Source organism: Acartia tonsa, chromosome 12 (genome assembly GCF_053477335.1).
Source record: "Acartia tonsa isolate MP-2025a chromosome 12, ASM5347733v1, whole genome shotgun sequence".
NCBI lineage: Eukaryota > Metazoa > Arthropoda > Copepoda > Calanoida > Acartiidae > Acartia > Acartia tonsa.
Window position 1 is genome coordinate 4,555,539 of NC_137271.1, and position 15,001 is coordinate 4,570,539.

At 32.1% G+C, this 15,001-nt stretch overlaps 2 protein-coding genes across 2 annotated transcripts; both read left to right on the forward strand.

Annotated features, from left to right (window-relative positions):
* The first annotated feature begins 474 nt into the window (after nt 1–474).
* On the forward strand, nt 475–5,099 carry LOC145334631 (uncharacterized). The gene is made up of 4 exons (XM_080180166.1): nt 475–684; nt 1,803–3,497; nt 3,722–3,889; nt 4,256–5,099. Exons 1-4 carry the CDS (start codon nt 587–589, stop codon nt 4,275–4,277), a joined length of 1,983 nt encoding a protein of 660 aa, XP_080036292.1. The 5' UTR covers nt 475–586; the 3' UTR covers nt 4,278–5,099.
* A 4,323-nt stretch (nt 5,100–9,422) lies between these two features.
* Nucleotides 9,423–14,593, forward strand: LOC145334468 (uncharacterized). The gene is made up of 7 exons (XM_080179931.1): nt 9,423–9,563; nt 10,144–10,222; nt 11,029–11,094; nt 12,869–12,928; nt 13,352–13,530; nt 13,923–13,954; nt 14,460–14,593. The coding sequence occupies exons 1-7, from the start codon at nt 9,466–9,468 to the stop codon at nt 14,591–14,593; spliced, it is 648 nt and encodes a 215-aa protein (XP_080036057.1). The 5' UTR covers nt 9,423–9,465.
* Nucleotides 14,594–15,001: the final 408 nt, after the last annotated feature.

Here is a 15,001-nt window from a genome sequence, read left to right on the forward strand (position 1 = left end):
AGATGCCTCGCTTATATTATTATGCAAAAGGTTGTCAAAAAAAGTTAAAAATCAGCAAGTTTCAAATGGACGTACAGACTTTCTCTAAATGTTACACTTCCTAAATCATGCCTAACTGTTATAAGAATCATCATGCAAATTTTGAAATCGATAGGACAATTCTAACATATCTAAATTAACGAAAAAGGGTTGACTGTTACATATAGACCGACCCTAACTATAGAAAAGCTTCGCTCTAAAAAAAATAGGGTGCATTTCATAATCTGTAAAAGTCAAATGCTTTACTTTATTCTAAAATGCGCGAACATAAAATATGCATCTAAAATTGGGAGAAATTGCCCGGATAATTTTTGTCCCATACAATAGAATATTTTGTTTATTTTCTTGTTGTATAATGTGTTGTGTTGACCGGCCTTGGTTCTGCGAATGGGAGCAGTGGCCTTATGGTCGGCGGCTGTCATGAGCGGGGGGGGGATGGATTTTCTAATAAAATAGATTTGACTTATGTATTTCCTATCAATTCCCAGATAAATATAAATAAGTACTATTTATTTTCAGAGAAATTTAATGAAATTCTAACTTTAAAATGACAGAAACGGAAAACAGCGGAGGTTCAGCCCGATCGATGGTAGTTACAGAAGAAGTCGGAGTTATTGAAGAATTAGATGCTGAAGACGTACAGAGGTATTTATACTTAGATTTATAGATTTAAACTAAACTAAAACGGGTATAACCACGTCAAGGACAGCGTACCCGTAATAGTTTATAAATATGCAAACCTAACTACTTAACATTTTAAAGTTCTCTCTAGAACAATAAATTGTTTCAAGTAACGGGTGACACATATTTAATTTTATGTAAACTCTTTTACTTAACAATAAATTTAATCTTTTGTTTCAAGTAAAGGGGCGACACATATTAAATTCTATGTAAACCTTACTACTTAACAGTAAGTTAAATAACTTATCTGTTTCAAGTATTGGGTGACACATATTTTGTTTATGTAAACCGAATTACTTAACAGTACAATTTTAAAATTATCTGTTTCAAGTATTTGGTGACACATATTTTGTTTATGTAAACCTTACTACTTAACAGGAAGTTCATTAACTTATCTGTTTCAAGTATTTGGTGACACATATTTTGTTTATGTAAACCTAACTACTTAACAGGAAGTTCAATAACTTATCTGTTTCAAGTATTTGGTGACACATATTTTGTTTATGTAAACCTAACTACTTAACAGTAAGTTCAATAACTTATCTGTTTCAAGTATTTGGTGACACATATTTTGTTTATGTAAACCTTACTACTTAACACTAAGTTTAATAACTTATCTGTTTCAAGTATTGGGCGACACGTAGTTTTGTTTATGTAAACCTTAGTACTTAACAGTAAGTTTTTCCAATAACTTCTCTGTTTCAAGTAACGGGTGACACATAGTTTTTCTTTATGCAAACCTAACTACTTAGCAATAAGTTTCAATAACTTAATTGTTTCAAGTATTGGGTGACACATATTTATTCATGTAAACCTTAATACTTAACAGTAAGTTCAATACTTATCTGTTCTGTTTTAAGTACTGGGTGACACATACTTTTATGTAAACCTTACTATTTAACAGAAAACTTCAATAACTTTTCAAGTAATGGGTGACACACATCTAGTTTATGTACACCTGCTGCTTAACAGTAACTTTCAAAACACACAATATCTTGTGTATTAAGCTTCTTGTTTACATTATCTAATAGTTTACATTATCTAATACTCAAACAAGAATTAATATCAATCTTTCTTTTCAGTTATGACGACATCTGGAGAGCTAAAGATAAGGATTATGCAAGATTTCCTTCACCTTTTACAGACAACCCTGAAAAGTGGTTTTTTTGCCTAAAATACAGCGCAAACGGTCAATTTAAAGCACAGCTATTTAGTGATACACCTATAGTTGTTAAAATAGACTTCAATTCGCTACTGGAGTCTCCCATCAAGTCAATGGAAAATGTCCACGCCCTAGCAACTCTGAGATCCTCAGATGTCGTCTTTCAAGACAACAAACCAGTTTCTACCTGGTTTACATTTGCTCAACTATTGGACAGACAAACAGCAGTCCTGTACGACGAAAATGGACCCGTTGAATACACAAACTCCTACAGAGATATCTTTCTAGAAGAAATTAATAGTATTGCCCTTCGTTTTGAGCTTACTGTTTTACCTCCAAAGATGCATTCTTTCAGTGTTTCTTTGCGCGCAGTTAATAAAACTTTGGCATCCATGACAAAATACCAAGGAAAAATTGACCTGGCAACCATGAAAGTAGCTACATTTGGGTTGACATCAATACATCCAACAAACATCCGTCGCGCGGACAATACAAAATTCCACATTTATCCAACTGTTTTCACCTCATCACCTATTGATATGAAACAATACACTGAATTAGTAGAAACTATGTCTACTACATTCACAGATCTCATTATTTATCATCACAATCATACATACGAATCATGGCTAGATGCTATAAATACAAAGGAGTCCAGAAATAAGTTTATTCTGCGACCTTCAGTCAAACCTAGAAAGAATCCACAAAGAATGCAAGTTCCTGACCCATCAGGAATTTATAGAATATCAAAATTTGGTGCAAATTTTAATATATCACGCTATATTTTAACTATTCCCCCACAAATACGTGACGTCATATCATATTCTCTCGCAACCTCTTCGTGGTCCAGTTATCAAACAGGCTGGAAAACATATCTAGACTTTTTAATGCGCAGCGGAAATAAACTTTTGTTCCCAATTCCAGTTGAAAACCTTCTGGGTTTCATTTGTTATTGTTTTAGAGTGAAATCTTTAGCTGCAAATACAGTTGAAAATTATTTATCAAGCCTAAAATATTGGCAAAAACTTTTCAACATACCTACATCAAACTTTGATGAACCATTGTTATCTATAGTTAAGAAAGGTTTTACTAACCTAAAACTAACAAACCTGGAACCGCCCATGCATAGAAGTGTTATCACTTGGCCTATACTTCAAATACTGGGAAAAGAAATCGAAAAATTGCAATACTCTAAACTAGACAAACAGGTTATATGGACAGTAGCGTTAGTGGCGTTTTGGGGATCTATGAGGATGGGTGAATTATTACAAGGTCAATTTGGTTTTGATAAAATAAGAGCCCTAACTTGGTTGAGAATACAAGAAATAGATTCTGAACATTGTGTTGTATTTTTAGCTTTACCTAAAACCGCTACTAGAAATAATGGTCAAATTGTAGACATTTTTCGTTACCCAGATCCAGCATTATGCCCAATAACTAATTTACTTAAACTTGCGGAAATGAATGCTGAAAGAAAAAGATATGATTCTTCTAATCCTGTCTTTGTGTTATCCTCTGGCAAACTTTTGACTATGAAACAAATGAATCATGTTCTCAAGAATACATTAGATGCATGTTTCCCAAATATTGGACATTTTACATGTCACAGTTTTAGGTAGGGATAGGGTAATGTAAGATTTAATTCCGTTTTTCTTTGTAATATCAATCTAAAGTTTAGTGTACTTTGTCAATGCAATGTATCCCATAAGATTTATAAATACCGGTCATTTCTTTCCTTCATGTATCATGTTATTTATTACATTCTTTAACCTATTTCTCTTTTACAGTTTTTCATATATATATATAATTTTTTTTTTTAAATACCTATCCCTATAATAGAGCCGGTTTGCCAAGTATAATGGGAGCTTTTCCTCAATATTTCACAGAAAAAATGATAAAAGATCAAGGTCGTTGGTTATCAGACTCTGTGAAAGCATATAAGAAACTTAATTCAATTGGTTTTAAAGCAGTGCATAAGAAAATTGTCTCTCTTCTGCTCGAAAACAGGTTTAAATTTTATGCTTCTTAATTTAAAACAATACCTATTTTATACTAGTAGATACCTACGGTCCGTCTGTCTGTCTGTCTGTCTGTCTGTCCGTCTGTTCGTCTGTCTGTCTGTCCGTCCCTTAAGATCTCGGTAACTACTGAACTGATCGGATTCTACTCTTCAGGGAATATATTAGCCTATTTTTATTCATAAGTTAATACTTCTGTTAAATATAATGTAAACATCTTAACGCATCTATGACAGATGTCTTGTTTTTATCACAGAAAATACATTCTAGTAATTATTTTCTTCACTACCCACATGTTTACATAATCAGAAAAAATTTCATTTGCACCAAATATTGATATTCATAAATAATTCAGATCACTGGCAGTCTGGTGTTAACTACAACACACAATCTACTTTCAAACAAGCAGAACAATTACTTAAAACATCAAATGCTTTTACTGAAAAAGAAACAGATCCATCTACTGGTTTACCAATACTTGGAGCAAGAATATCACATAAAACCAATGTAGATAATGTATCAGATGCTCGCCCTTTCCACGGAGACTCCTCTGACACAGAATCTAATGACGAGCATCAAACTGTGCACAAAACTAAAACAATTCATGGCGATAACAAAAAACGAAAAAAAGATACCTCAAAATCACAGTCTAGTCGCCAAAAATATGCAAAGAAAAGGAAACATTCTGAAATTCCTTCCCATGTCAAAACAAAATCAAACAAAAAACACAAACAGAAACACAAAAAAGCTCCATCCTCTCCCTCGGAGACTGATTCAAACACCAATGACTCATCATCATCATTTTCTTCATCTCCAGATGAATTTCAAGATGAACATGATGTAGAATACGAAGGGTATCTTCGCCAAGGCCTGATAACAGATAAGACCACACTTTTTAAAGCAAAAGGGATAATGAGTAAAAGTTTACTAAAACATCTTTACCCTACTCTGCACAGAGAACAAGCTTTAGATAACAAACACAACTTCATGCTTCAACTCCAAAAAATAGGCGAAATGGAAAAACAAGCAGTCGAAAGAAAAGCGAAAATGGAAAAAACATCCCTGTCAACACTTGAAACAAACAAAGACGTTGTTTACAAGACAAGGATTTTCCCTGAGCACAAAGACAATCTTCGTAACATCATACATCCTATTCGTTTCCATAGACTCCCAAGCATTAGCATTGGTGAATTATCCAGGCATTTTTATAATTGTTAATGATATTTATTTAGGTGATTCCAAAAAATTTTAATTAATACAAATTTTCATTTTCTACTTTCTATTTTGATTAAATTTCCTTCACAATCTGGACTAATACATTTCAAAAGCACTATCAACCCCCCCCCCCCCCCCACCCCTCATTAGTAAAATTTTCACACCCCAATCAGATTATATCAATATTAGTTTTTTCAATTTTAAAATATATAACAATTTTAATTTTTTGAATTAGGAAAGATGCAAAACACCATATTGACAAACGCCCTGTCTGTGATGTGGATTATTCTGATATTAATAATGTCCAGCATTTGTCACCAAAAGCATGGGCAGATGTTTCTGATCCTTCTAATCATGAAATTTCATTAAAAAACTACATGCAAAAATCAAGTGAAGGCAATGATAACTCAAGTCCTAAAGACATTATCCAAGTTAAAAAAGCATGGGCTCATTTCATGCTTTTCATGCATCGCGCTCACCCAGCCATGCTGCATTATCATACGCTGAACATTTTCCTAACGGAAAAAGACTGGTTCTTGGCTACTAAACAACAGCGTGGTGTCAATCAAGCCACTTTCGCGCTAAAGTTTATAGATTTTGTACTTTCAGAGTGTGCAAACTGTTGTAGAAATGACATTACTTTACCCAATAAATCTAAATTGTCTTCCCTTTTCAACGATTTCCTCGACAACTACACTGTACACAACACAAACACGACCGACCAGGTCAAAGCTTCCAGCAGCAGTGGCCAATCCTCAAATCTGCCAAAAACTAATCCAAATATTTGTCGACAGTTTAACAACACGACAGGTTGCCCTCGTTCTACTGACCCAGGAAGCAAATTCTGTAATGTCAAAAATAAAAAACTTTTCCATGAATGCAATAGATATGTCAATGATAGTTTATGTTTTATGAAACCACGACATCCTGCCCACCAGCACGACACGATGATGGCGGCAAAGAAAGAAAAAAAGTGATAATGTACCGTATTTTCATTTCAACATTTTTTTTCATTTCAATATTTGTACATATTGTATTATGCTTTACATTTTCTACCCGTGTTTCTCAATTTTAATTTCAAAACAAAATTTTATTTTGACATTCAAACAAATTTTACATTTTCATAAACGTATATTTCACACAGTCAATTTTTTTTTTTCTCTCCAAAATTTACCGTTTTTCATAACGAACAGCACACATATTACATTTTATACTATATACATAAGTGCTTACTAATCTTCAAAGAAAATATTTTCCTTGTAAAATATATCTTTTCTACCTCATAAATGACTCATATTGTAATTCATGTACATATATATTATGTTCAATACCATTTTTATACCATTTCGACAATGATTGATCATCCCAATAACAATTTATCCAATTTTCAGAATGAATAATGATAATAAATTCTGGGTTTCCCATAACGATTTGGGTCTTAACAGCTCATCAATGCGGGATTGGTTTTCAAATAAAACACTGAATTTAGTAGTACCAAAACTGTTAGCTGTTAAAAAACCTATTATTCACAAACAAATTCCGAGTTTAAGAAACTATGACTGTATACCCGATGAAAAGTTTTGGTCGATTTTTCCTAGTTGCCCATTACCCAACTCCGTACACACACCAATTGATACCGACAAATTAAAGGACCTAATCATGCAATATGAAGAAAATTTGTCACCTGCTCAAATAAAAAATGCTTATTACGTGTTACATAATTTACGATTTGGAGCGGACAACTTAACTGATAATGAAACATTAAAATCGTTCACATTACAAAATAGCCCTTCAATGTACAAACAAAAGGAAGTTTCATATTTACTATTTCATTTTACAACAATTCTTAAATTTTTATATTTTTATTTTCTCTTTATATCTTTATTTATTTAATCAAAACTTTACACTTATTTGCCATCATTTCATTTCTAAAATTGTTAACATCTCTTATACCCAGCATTTCGGAGCCGGGACTATTTCCATATAATAAACTAACAAATAGACGCACATCCTTCTACTTTTATATAACTTAAGTTAAATCTCCGACATGCTGCTTATGCCACTTGCTTTAGTAGAGTTCATACTTACATTAATACACATACAGAAAAAGTTTCCTGTATTTTCATTACCTTTGTATAATAGTAAATATAAATGCTAACAGGTTGGTAAAATTTTCACAGACAACCTTGCTACAGCAATACTTAAAAAAAATGTAAGTGGTCCATTCATTCACAAACCTTTACCTCAATTTTGCACCAATCAAGTTTTTGTTGTGGATCAAGGAACTAAATTAAGGCCGATTTTAAACCTAAGTGCGCCGCCAGGCCTGTCATTTAATGATTCCATTGACAAAGATAAAATGCCAAAAGTGACAATGGCAACATCGAGACAAATTGCAGACATTATTATCAGAAAAGGTAAAGGCTGTTATTTGGCAAAAATCGACCAGGTCGATGCCTACAAACTCGTACCAGTGAAAATTGATCAATTACGTACACAAGGATTTTATTGGCTTGGTCGATATTTTTGTGAAAATCAACTAATTTTTGGGGGATCTTCGAGTGTACCTCTTTATGATTGTGTACATGATGTTATTATAGACCTGGTTGCAATCCAATCTCAACCAGAACAGGATTCCATTCAAAAATGCCTCGATGATGCTATATTTGTTACTAAAACCTATGAAGAAAATCAAAAAATTTATTCAACCTATAAAGCTATCGCAAATCAGATAAATTTACCCTTAGCTTCAGAACAAAATCCTGATAAAGCCTTTTCTGCTCAAACTTCTGGCAAAATCCTAGGGATTATTTTTGACACAAATGAGCTCAGGTGTCAGTAAAATTGCGCCCTTAGTTACAACAAGTAATGTCAATTTTGGAGAAAACATTTTAATTGTGCATAGTTTATATTATCGGTATATATTAAAGTAACAGGATGTCTTTCTGTAGCTTGAGATACGCTAATTGTTGAACAGAATAACGGCAAGGCTTCTTGTCTAGGTAAGGTTTTTGACTATTTAGGGGAGAGTAATCTCAACCCTTCTCTCAAAATGAAAAGTATTGGTGCGATTTCCCCTTCTAGGGATATAGTCAGTGGTACCGTTCTAAAACCTTGCGTTTATTAGTAGTGAAGATACTCTATAATTAATTCTTGTTGTCCGCCAGTTAGTCTGTAACGCTATGGGGGAAATTTCATTTTTGTTGGCTGCTATGGAAGATAGACAGCTAAATTTTTTAGTGAAGATTCCAATGACATATGCGCATCTAAATTATACATTGTTTTGTCCGTCTGCTGTCGGATCAGATTCAAGTTACATAAACCTTATTTTTTAAAGTTTCGTGATTTTCTCTGAGGTTTTCCGTACTCTCTCTTATTCTTATGAGAACTGAACATGTATTCTATAACTCACTTTGCTTACTTGTTCTTTAATCTTTTATTGCTTCGCTACCTATGAATGTTGTAATCCTTGTTAATTTGCAACGCTCCAATAAATATGTCTTCCAAATGTCCGTCTGTATAGGCCCCTAACACCTATTGTTATAGGAATCATCTCACAAAGTTTAAATTCGATCGGACAAAATTAAAATTTCTGAATTAACGATAAGAGCTATCCGTTACGGACGTACTGAGAGACTGACCCTAATTATGGAAAAACTTCGCTTTTAAAACATGGAACATGATTGTTTTCTTAGGAGATTACTCACCCCCCCCCCTTCTCTTTCACCAAACAGTCTTAAACCTGCCCATAGAGCAATACAAAGCTAGTGCAATGTATTACTGTATCATATTTGTTGCGGCGCTACGTCTATTGAAAACAAGGATGACAACATCCATAAAAGTGAAGCTCTGAAAGGGCAGGACAAACGAACATTAACACTTGAGTAGAGTGTCAGAACTGAATAATCAGAATATAATGTCGAACGAAACAAAATTGTAAGTAGATCTGTTGAAAAACTACTTAAATATACTAAATTGTTTAAGGACATACTTAAATTTTTAGGACTTAATTATAGAGATGCTTTGCTTATAACAATGTACTTTGTTGTCCTCAGAATCAGTATTTAAAAAATCAGATCAATTAGATAATTTTATCACATAATTTTTTTTTGTTAAAATAGTTAAAAAGCAACATGTTTAAAATAGACACACGGACTTTCTTGTAACGATTATAGAGTTGCTACGCTTTCTAACCCGTACTTAATCCTATAGGAATCATCATGCAAAGTTTGAAATCGATAGGACAATTATAACATGCCTAAATAAACGAAAAGAGGGACGGACGGACCGACCCTAATTATAGAAAAGCTTCGCTTTTAATTATTCCTTTTTATCAATTAGACTGAAACAATGACTCTATTAGAAGACCTTCCTTTGGTTGTTCTTAAATATGTATTAGAGTTAATAAGCTTCCAAGACAAGAAAAATATCAGACTTGCATCAAAAAGGTAAACAGGTAATTTGTGAAGCTGTTCTTTAATTAGGGTCTGTCCGTCCGTCCGTAACGGTTAGCTCTTTTCGTTAATTTAGCATGTTAAAATTGTACTATCGATTTCAAACTTTACTTGATAATTCATATAGCATTTAGGTATGTAGTAACTCTATACACCTTTTGGACAAAAAATGTATGTAATATAATTACCCTATTCATCTAATTTTCAAAAATTCTGATTCCTATAACAACAAGGTACAATACAAATCAAAAAATGTAAGAATGTCCTTAGTGTTGCTTTCAAATTACAATCTAAGATGAATCTTTTGATTTTTTAAGCATCTACTATTTAATATTTTTGTGCTTCGCTACTTTTAGATGTTGTCGTGCTTGTTTTCTTATTTGATGGCACAACTACTATTATTGAATTTTGATTGGTTGGTTCACTATGATAAGTGTCTAAATGTTTTTCAACCACTAATTCTAATCTACAAAAGGTGTAATTTTGTGTATCATCATTGGAGATGTACATCAATTTATCAGCGATTGTCTTATCCCTTTAGATCTCTGAAATGATTTTGATATATTTAATTTAGACTGAACTGTTTAATTAAAACTGTAGATTCAAGATTTACAAATTTGAAGGTTCATTTATATGCCCCCGACTATGAAAAGGTAACAATTATAACGCGAAGCTTTTCTATTATTTAGATAGTTCAGTCCGTCCTTCCGTAACAGATAGCTTTTTTCCGTTAATTTCGGCATGTTAGAATTGTCCTATCGATTTCAAACTTTGCATGGTGATTCCTGTAGTAGTTAGGTACGATTTAGAAACCATAGCATTTCTATAATCGTTACCAGAATATCCGTTCGTCCATTTTAAAAATGTTCATTTTCTAACTTTTTTATTAACAATTTTTATGTGATAAAATCATCGATTGATCTGTCTTTTGAATTACTGATTCCTATTACAATAAGGTACAATATTTTGAGCAAAGCATTTCTATAATCAAGTCCTAAAAATGTCAGTATGTCCTTAAACAGAATTCTGTAATTCTAAGAAGTTTTGCAACAAATTTACGTATAATTTTGTTAAAACTTATATATTCATATTTTGTATATTCAGTTCTGACACTCTAAAAGAGTTAATTTTCGTCTGTCATATCGTTTCAGAGCTCCGCATTTATGGATGTTGTCATCCTTGTTTTATTTTTAATTTGTTTATAAGCGGACAACTAAAGTTATTTATCGCATAGTATTATAAACAGCTTTCTGTGGATATTAAAAATATAAAAGATAACCAGTTCTATGAGCCCCGAGGGACCGAAGAGTTTATCTTGTTATTATTCATTTTAATATTCGCGGAAAATATCTTTAATAGGATGCTATACGTGACTTTCCAGTATGGCTTATTACCGGTTCTATTTCAGTGGATATTAATCGGTTTCGAACCCATACTAGAAATAGTCATTTTTTCATAGGTTGTTGCTCGTCTACAAGAAATGTTAATTATGAATCCCAATTGTTCAGTTACATTTTACATGGAGGTAATATTTATCCATCGTATCGCATTATAGACAGCGTTCCGCAGATATTAAAATAAAAATTATTATATTAAAACCAGTTATGTTAGTCTTTAGGGTCGAATTTCAATATTCGTGGAAAATAGTCTGCAATACGAATCAATACATGAGTTTTCAGTGAAGCTGAGAACGTGTTCCAATCCAGAGGTGGGTTCTTAAAAAACCTTACCCCACTGAACTTTGGAACACTCGTTTGGAACACTCAATTGCTCCCTTGTTTTCCCATTTTTTTGGAACATCAAATGAGGTAAATGTGATTCTCATTCTTAAAAAAAAATCAATTGAGAAAAAAAGTGGGGCAAAATAATGTTCCAAAGAGTGTTCCCTAGTTCAGTGGATTAAGTTGGGTAGCCATAATTAAATTTGGAATATTTTTTTTAATTCAGAGATTTTTCAAATATCTAAATTAAGATAAAAAACATGTCTAAAAAAACAAATACCAACAAAGACAAAAAATGTTTAAATTTAAGTTTTAATTCAAATAAAACTTGGCACCCCATTTTGTCGCCATTTTGTATAGGCTTATACCTAAAATGAGAGGACAATTTTTCTCAGCAATTTGTTCCCTTTTTTAAGAGCGATTTTTTTTTGGAGTCAATTGTAAGCAGATAATTCCTTTTACTTTGATTTATTAGTTTTAATTTTTAAAAAATTACAATGTGAAGCTGTGTTTAAGCTTGGGATGTTTTGTCAAGTAATTTTTTGTCCCAAAAAAGTGGTCTAGGGGGGATAATTTATCCTCACTCAAAAAATCATTTTTGAACATTATAACCAGTGGGTTAAAAGTTTTTTAAGAATCAATATTACCAAATTTTTTATTTGCCCCACTGGTTATAATGTTCCAAACTGATTTTAGTGGGGTAAATGTTTTTTAAGAACCCACCTCAGGATGATATTAGGTTTCAAAGCCACTCTGGGAAAAGATTTTAATTCATTGGGATGTAATTGTACAGGGTTTCTTGAGGATTATTCACAGGAACGATTATTTCTTCGGAGAGGGGGGAGACCATTTCAATTTGAAACCATACGCTAAGTTTTTAATTGAATAGCAGCGTTTGAATAATTTTCAAAAGCAAAGCTATTCTTATAGTTAGGGTCTTTTTTATACATGTTCAAATTGTCTTATTAATTTCAAACATAGCATGTTGATTTCTATAATAGTTAAGTACAATTTAGAAAGCGTAGCACCTTTATAATCCGAATCGTTACTGGAAAGTCCATTTTTTTGCTTTTTTAACAACAACGTTTTGTACGATATTATAATCCTATTCATCTGATTGTTTAAGTAATGATTCCTAGCACAACAAGCTCCAATATTATAAGTGAAGCATCTCTATAATCAAATCCTAAAAATGGAAATACGTCATTTTGTAACAAAGGGAAAAGTAGGTTGCGGGTAAAATACGTAAAGGTGTGTGTTTTAAGGCTTAAAAAAAGTAGTAAAACGATTATATTTACTAAATATGTGTATTTCTTATTGAAAAGAACTATAACTTAAATTTTTATCGTTCTACTACTTTTTTAACTTAAAACTCACAACCTTTACGGATTTTTAGCGCAACTTATTTCCTCCCTTTTTGTACAGTTTTGTTAAAGCTTACAAATTACCTATTATGACACTCTCTTATTAATTTCTAACACTCTACAAGAATTAGTGTTCGTTTGTCCTTCCTTCTGATTTTAGAGCTTCGCTTTTATGTATGTTGTCATCCTTGTTAAAGAATTAATTTAATTCTAGGATCTAATAACATCACAAAGCATGTGTGATTCAAGAATTTTCTTTACTGCCAGAAATCAGGTATTTTAATAGTTGTAGAATATATGTGGATATTATGTCAGGCGAAAAATTGTAGTCAATTAGAATGCTAATATGAAACTCGTTTATTGGTCAGTTCGTTAATCCCTCAGGAGGGGAGGGAAAGGTGTGGATGGGGGTGATTGTTATTTTAGCCCGCTGCAAGTTTCACTTTATCAGAGAACACGAAAACCTGATGTAAAATTATTTTTATTTTTGTTTTAAACTGTTTATTTTTAGTAGCACTTTGTCTCTCCGTCCGTTCGTAATTTTCTTTGAGTTATTGCATATTATCTATTTTTTATTGTTATGTAAACTAAACATATGCTTTATAACTGACTTTTGTCAATTCTTTAATTTTTTGTGCTTCGCTGTAAATGTTGTCATACTTATTGTATATTAAATACTTGATTTAAATTTTTTTAGCTGAACAGTATAATTGGAATAAATGGAACATTTGCTCATAAATTGTCACAGATTCTTAAACAGAAAAAATCCGCCAATGAAAATTCAAAGAAATCCACGAGTTCAAATAAGAAAGATCTTGTTTTACCAAATCTGGAACATATTTCAATCTATGATGTAGATTCTTCAGAAGATATTAGGTACCTAAACAAAATATATTTAATTAGTTTCAGTAAATATGTATATAGATGTTGATTATGATACAGTAACAGGATGTCTGCCTGTAAGTTTATTTGTAGCGGAGGATATTGCTAAACGCTTAACCGATATGGTTCTCCTTTACAATGTAGTTTCTTAAAGGTCTTGAGAAGGTTTATAACTATTTCACCAAAAATAAATAAAAGGGTCCCCTCGCCATCAAGTGCCTCTAGGGGCGTATCCACTACTTTAAACTAAGGGAGTTTAATCTTTGATTAACTATTTTATTGCAAAACTAACATTGAGAAACGGTTTTCAGCCATTAAAAAAAATCATGTATATTTAATATTCGTTGAAAGCTGTCTATAATATGATACGATAATAATTATTTAAGGGCAGTTCATTCACTCCTGAAATCTGTCAAAGGTTAAGCTCTTTTTATTTATATTTTAGGCAATATAAAAATACATTTTTTTTGTAATTTTAATTGATGCATTATTTTGCTTTAATGGATATAGAATGCGTGGATATATTGACAGGAAAAAAGTTTGTCATCAACTTAGATTGCTAATATGGACCTCATTTATTGGTCAATTCGTTCATCCATGAGTAAGGAAGAGGATTGAGCAAAGGGGAATAATATTTACAATAATAAGAATAATTAGACAAGAATTGGATTTTTTTGCCTCTTTTCCATTAAGTTGTGTGTAACCATTTAGTCAAATGCGCTTGTTAAGTCAAATTGTTCATTTTGACCAAATGTATATTGATGGAATGGTCATAATTATGAACAGTTTGACTTAATAAGAGCATTTAAGCAGTTAAACACAACTTGTTGGCAAATCCGCGCAAAAAATGACTCCATTTATTGAAAGTTTAATGTTTGATTAATACTTATTAATCTTTAATTAAAAGAGCTTAAAACACATAGCCTCTCTGAAAAGCTTGACACTGCAAAATATAAACACAAGTTCCTTTCAAGAATTTCCAATGTTGTCAAATATTGAAATAATTTCAATTTCACAGGAATTTCATATTATTTGGTCTGCATCTGTAGTTTTCTGACCAGAATTATAGATCTTAAGCCGCGCTCCCTGCTACTATTCTATTCCTTGTTTGAAAATGTGTAATATCTGAAAATTATGTTTATCAAATTGTTGAATGATTTGTAACATAGAATTTCTTCCATTATGGCTTCGAACCGGATTAATATCCATACTGAATAATCATGTTAGCCAGTACCTTATCTAACAAAACTGGATATAATCTCATTCTCAATATATTTTATTTTAATTTCCGCTTAAAGCTGTCTATAATATTATGCGATTAATCTGAAATACAAAGTAGAATGATGTCTGTTCCTTAAGATCTCGGTAACCACTGAACCGATTGGATTATACTCATCAGGGAATATACCTACTGGTCCTGTAGTGGTTTTAGGCTATTTTCTTGAGGGGTGAGAAACCCATAACC